The sequence below is a fragment of the Tachyglossus aculeatus genome, chromosome 10 (assembly GCF_015852505.1).
Source record: "Tachyglossus aculeatus isolate mTacAcu1 chromosome 10, mTacAcu1.pri, whole genome shotgun sequence".
Lineage (NCBI taxonomy): Eukaryota > Metazoa > Chordata > Mammalia > Monotremata > Tachyglossidae > Tachyglossus > Tachyglossus aculeatus.
The window spans coordinates 57,273,676-57,279,893 of record NC_052075.1 but is presented as its reverse complement, the minus strand read 5'-3'; the positions used below and the strand labels follow the sequence as shown (position 1 = coordinate 57,279,893).

The 6,218-nt window shown below is 43.9% G+C and overlaps 1 protein-coding gene across 1 annotated transcript in view; it reads right to left on the bottom strand.

Moving 5' to 3' along the window:
* Nucleotides 1-1,106: 1,106 nt before the first annotated feature.
* The window catches only part of PRR13 (proline rich 13), a 15,553-nt gene continuing 10,441 nt past the window's right edge, over nucleotides 1,107-6,218 (bottom strand). The window contains exon 3 of the mRNA XM_038753002.1: nucleotides 1,107-1,672. Within this exon, the coding sequence (XP_038608930.1) occupies nucleotides 1,634-1,672 (39 nt within the window). The 3' untranslated portion in view covers nucleotides 1,107-1,633. The remainder of the gene's footprint in view (nucleotides 1,673-6,218) is intronic.

Below are 6,218 nucleotides of genomic sequence, written 5' to 3'. Positions count from 1 at the left end.
TCACCTTGTAACCTCCCCAGCACTTAGAACAGTGCTTGGCACACAGTAAGTGCTTAATAAATGCCATTATTATTATTATGATTGAATGAATGAATGAAAAGTGGTGGAACCGGGATTTGAACCCATGACCTCTGACTCCACAGCCTGTGCTCTTGATCACCTTGTAACCTCCCCAGCGCTCAGAACAGTGCTTGGCACGAAGTAAGCGCTTATTATATGCCATCATTATTATTATTATTATTACAATTGAATGAATGAATGAAAAGTGGTGAAAAGTGGTAGATTGTGAGCCCACTGTTGGGGAGGTACTGTCTCTAGATGTTGCCAACTTGTACTTCCCAAGCGCTTAGTACAGTGCTCTGCACACAGTAAGCGCTCGATAAATACGATTGAATGAATGAATGGTGGAGCCGGAATTTGAACCCATGACCTCTGATTCCACAGCCCGTGCTCTTGATCACCTTGTAACCTCCCCAGCGCTTAGAACAGTGGTTTGCGTTCATTCATTCAATCGTATTTATTGAGCGCTTACTGTGTACAGAGCACTGGACTAAGCGCTTGGGAAGGACAAGTTGGCAACAGATAGAGACGGTCCCGACCCAACAGTTTGCACATAGTAAGTGCTTAATAAATGCCATCATTATTATCATTATTATTACGATTGAATAAATGCCATCACCATTATTACGATTGAATGAACGAATGAAAAGCGGTGTAGCCGGGATTTGAACTCATGACCTCTGACTACACAGCCTGTGCTCTTGATCACCTTGTAACCTCCCCAGCGCTTAGAACAGTGGTTTGCGTTCATTCATTCAATCGTATTTATTGAGCGCTTACTGTGTGCAGAGCACTGGACTAAGCGTTTGGGAAGTACACGTTGGCAACATATAGAGACGGTCCCTACCCAACAGACAGCCATTATCATCATCATCATCATTGTACTTCCCAAGCGCTTAGTACAGTGCTTCTAGACTGTGAGCCCACTGTTGGGTAGGGACCATCTCTATATGTTGCCAACTTGTATTTCCCAAGCGCTTAGCACAGTGCTCTGCATACAGTAAGCGCTCAATAAATACGATCGATTGACAGCACGGACCCCTGAGGAACAGCAAAAGCGAATTTATTGGGGGGGGGGGGAATGTATATGTATATAATCACATTTAGGGCTGTGAGGTACAACGGGAATCAGGGCTGAGGAGAAAGTCAGGCCTGAAATGGCCCCTGCCTCACTTAGCCAGACTCCATTTCCCATCAGGCCCCGCGGCGGGTCGCACAGCCTGCTGGGAAATGAAGTCCTGCGGCTCGCGGGCGCCACCAACTGCCCCTTTCTCCCTAGAGCTGCCTCACCGGGCCTCCCGCCCTTTTCGAGACGCCATCCCGCCCCTAATGGCTTTTAAAAAGAAGAAAATGAAAAAAAAATCGCCTTTTCCCTCCGATTCAAAACCTTTTCCGGGGGCAGTCTGGATGTCCCGCCCCCCCCCGGGCCTGGTCGTCGATGGTTCGGTCCGGCCGCGCGGGGAGGGGGGGGGGAGCCGTCCAATGGGAGGGCGCCTGGGCGCCTCCGGCAGCCAATCAGGAGCGAGGATGAGGGCTGAGGCGCGCGGGTGGGGGAAGGGCGGCGGGCCCCGCCTCAGTCTGAGTCGCTGCTGGAGGAGGAGGAGGAGGAATGCTGTGGGGGAGAGGGGAAAATCATAATTAATAATTCTGATTATTATTGTGGTATTTGTTATTAATAATCATAATGACCGTGCTTGCTATGCGCCAAGCACTGTTCTAAGCGCTGGGGGGAGAGACAAGGTGATCAGGTTGTCCCCTGTGGGGCTCACAGTCTTCATCCCCATTTGACACATTCATTCATTCATTCAATCGTATTCATTCATTCATTCAATCAATCATATTTATTGAGCGCTTACTGTGTGCATACTTGTACTGTTCTAAGCGCTGGGGGGAGAGACAAGGTGATCAGGTTGTCCCCTGTGGGGCTCACAGTCTTCATCCCCATTTGACACATTCATTCTTTCATTCAATCGTATTCATTCATTCATTCAATTGTATTCATTCATTCATTCAATCATTCATTCATTCAGTCGTATTTATTGAGCGCTTACTGTGTGCATACTTGTACTGTTCTAAGCGCTGGGGGGAGAGACAAGGTGATCAGGTTGTCCCCTGTGGGGCTCACAGTCTTCATCCCCATTTGACACATTCATTCTTTCATTCAATCGTATTCATTCATTCATTCAATTGTATTCATTCATTCATTCAATCATTCATTCATTCAGTCGTATTTATTGAGCGCTTACTGTGTGCATACTTGTACTGTTCTAAGTGCTGGGGGGAGAGACAAGGTGATCAGGTTGTCCCCTGTGGGGCTCACAGTCTTCATCCCCATTTGACACATTCATTCATTCATTCAGTTGTATTCTTTCATTCATTCAATCGTATTCATTCATTCAATTGTATTTATTGAGCACTTACTGTGTGCATACTTGTACTATTCTAAGCGCTGGGGGGAGAGACAAGGTGATCAGGTTGTCCCCTGTGGGGCTCACAGTCTTCATCCCCATTTGACACATTCATTCATTCATTCAATCGTATTCATTCATTCATTCAATCAATCATATTTATTGAGTGCTTACTGTGTGCATATTTGTACTGTTCTAAGCGCTGGGGGGAGAGACAAGGTGATCAGGTTGTCCCCTGGGGGGCTCACAGTCTTCATCCCCATTTGACACATTCATTCATTCATTCAATCGTATTCATTCATTCATTCAATCATATTCATTCATTCAATCGTATTTATTGAGCGCTTACTGTGTGCATACTTGTACTGTTCTAAGCGCTGGGGGGAGAGACAAGGTGATCAGGTTGTCCCCTGTGGGGCTCACAGTCTTCATCCCCATTTGACACATTCATTCATTCATTCAATCGTATTCATTCATTCATTCAATCAATCATATTTATTGAGTGCTTACTGTGTGCATATTCGTACTGTTCTAAGCGCTGGGGGGAGAGACAAGGTGATCAGGTTGTCCCCTGGGGGGCTCACAGTCTTCATCCCCATTTGACACATTCATTCATTCATTCATATTCATTCATTCATTCAATCGTATTTATTGAGCGCTTACTGTATGCATACTTGTGCTGTTCTAAGCGCTGGGGGGAGAGACAAGGTGATCAGGTTGTCCCCTGTGGGGCTCACAGTCTTCATCCCCATTTGACACATTCATTCTTTCATTCAATCGTATTCATTCATTCATTCAATTGTATTCATTCATTCATTCAATCATTCATTCATTCAGTCGTATTTATTGAGCGCTTACTGTGTGCATACTTGTACTGTTCTAAGCGCTGGGGGGAGAGACAAGGTGATCAGGTTGTCCCCTGTGGGGCTCACAGTCTTCATCCCCATTTGACACATTCATTCATTCATTCAGTTGTATTCTTTCATTCATTCAATCGTATTCATTCATTCAATCGTATTTATTGAGCACTTACTGTGTGCATACTTGTACTATTCTAAGCGCTGGGGGGAGAGACAAGGTGATCAGGTTGTCCCCTGTGGGGCTCACAGTCTTCATCCCCATTTGACACATTCATTCATTCACTCACTCAATCGTATTCATTCATTCATTCAATTGTATTTATTGAGTGCTTACTGTGTGCATACTTGTACTGTTCTAAGCGCTGGGGGGAGACAAGGTGATCAGGTTGTCCCCTGTGGGGCTCACAGTCTTCATCCCCATTTGACACATTCATTCATTCATTCATATTCATTCATTCATCCAATCATATTCATTCATTCAATCGTATTTATTGAGCGCTTACTGTGTGCATACTTGTACTGTTCTAAGTGCTGGGGGGAGAGACAAGGTGATCAGGTTGTCCCCTGTGGGACTCATAGTCTTCATTCCCATTTGACACATTCATTCATTCATTTATTCAATCGTATTCATTCATTCATTCAATCGTATTTATTGAGCGCTTACTCTGTGCATACTTGTACTGTTCTAAGCGCTGGGGGGAGAGACAAGGTGATCAGGTTGTCCCCTGTGGGGCTCACAGTCTTCATCCCCATTTGATACATTCATTCATTCATTCATTCAATGGTATTCATTCATTCATTCAATCGTATTTATTGAGCGCTTACTCTGTGCATACTTGTACTGTTCTAAGCACTGGGGGGAGACAAGGTGATCAGGTTGTCCCCTGTGGGGCTCACAGTCTTCATCCCCATTTGACACATTCATTCATTCAATCGTATTCATTCATTCAATCGTATTTATTGAGCGCTTACTGTGTGCATACTTGTACCTATCTATTCTATTTATTTTATTTTGTTAATATGTTCATTCATTCATTCATTCAATCGTATTTATTGAGCGCTTACTGTGTGCAGAGCACTGGACTAAGCGCTTGGGAAGTACAAGCTGGCAACATCTAGAGACGGTCCCCCTTTTAGACTGTGAGCCCAATGTTGGGTAGGGACTGTCTCTATATGTTGCCAACTTGGACTTCCCAAGCGCTTAGTACAGTGCTCTGCACACAGTAAGCGCTCAATAAATACGATTGATTGATTGATTGATGGTCCCTTCCCAACAGCAGGCTCACAGTCTAGAAGGGGGAGACAGACAAGAAGACAAAATATATTAACAAAATAAAATGAATAGAATAGTAAATGTGTACAAGTAAAATAAAAAGAGTAAAAACTGTGAGCCCACTGTTGGGTAGGGACTGTCTCTATATGTTGCCAACTTGTACTTCCCAAGCGCTTAGAACAGTGCTCTGCATACAGTAAGCGCTCAATAAATACGATTGATTGATTGTTTGGTTTTGTTCTCTGTCTCCCTCTTCTAGACTGTAAGCCCACTGTTGGGTAGGGACTGTCTCTATATGTTGCCAACTTGGACTTCCCAAGCGCTTAGTCCAGTGCTCTGCACACAGTAAGCGCTCAATAAATACGATTGATTGATTGATCGATTGATTGACTGCACTAAGCGCTTGGGAAGTCCAAGTTGGCAACATCTAGAGACGGTCCCTACCCAACAGTGGGCTCACAGTCTAGAAGATGTTACGCGTCTGACGAGAAGCAGCGTGGCTCAGTGGAAGGAGCCCAGGCTTGGGAGTCCAAGGTCGTGGGTTCTAATCCGGGCTCCGCCACATGTCTGCTGTTTGACCTTGGGCAAGTCACTTCACTTCTCTGAGCCTCAGTTCCCTCATCTGGAAAATGGGGATGAAGACTGGGAGCCCCCCGTGGGACAACCTGATCACCTTGTATAATAATAATAAAAATGATGGCATTTACTAAGCGCTTACTATGTGCAAAGCAGTGTTCTAAGCGCTGGAAAGGTTACAAGGTGATCCCTCCCCAGCGCTTTCATTCATTCATTCATTCATTCATTCAATCGTATTTATTGAGCGCTTACAGTGTGCAGAGCACTGGACTAAGCGCTTGGGAAGTACAAGTTGGCAACGTAATCATTCATTCAATCGTATTTATTGAGCGCTTACTGTGTGCAGAGCACTGTACTAAGCGCTTGGGAAGGACAAGTTGGCAACATCTAGAGATGGTCCCTACCCAACAACGGGCTCACAGTCTAGAAGGAGGAGACAGACAACAAAACAAAATATATTAACAAAAGAAAATAAATAAAATAGTAAATATGTACAAGTAAAATAGAGTAATAAATCTGTACAAACATATATCCAGGTGCTGTCGGGGGGGCGGGGGGGATGGGGAAGGGGAGAAGAAGGAGGGGGGCTCGGTCTGGGAATAGTGCTTCGCACATAGTAAGTGCTTAATAAATGCCATCGTTATTATTATTATTATTATTATTTTGTAGTCTCCCAAGTGCTTTGCACACAGTAAGTGCTCAATAAATGATTATTATAATCATATAATAATAACAATAATGATGATGATGATGATGATAATAATAATAATACAAAGACCAGTTCCAGGCTAGTGATGTTACTGCATCATTTCCCACAGGTTTAGAAGAGTCATGGAATAATAATGATGATGATGATAATAGTAATAATAATAATAATGATGATAATAATAATACAAAGACCAGTTCTAGGCTAGTTACATTACTGCATCACTTCCCACTGGTTTAGAAGGGTCCTGGAGTAATAATAATGATGATGATGATGAGGATGATGATAATAATACAAAGACCAGTTCCAGGCTAGTGATGTTACTGCATCACTTC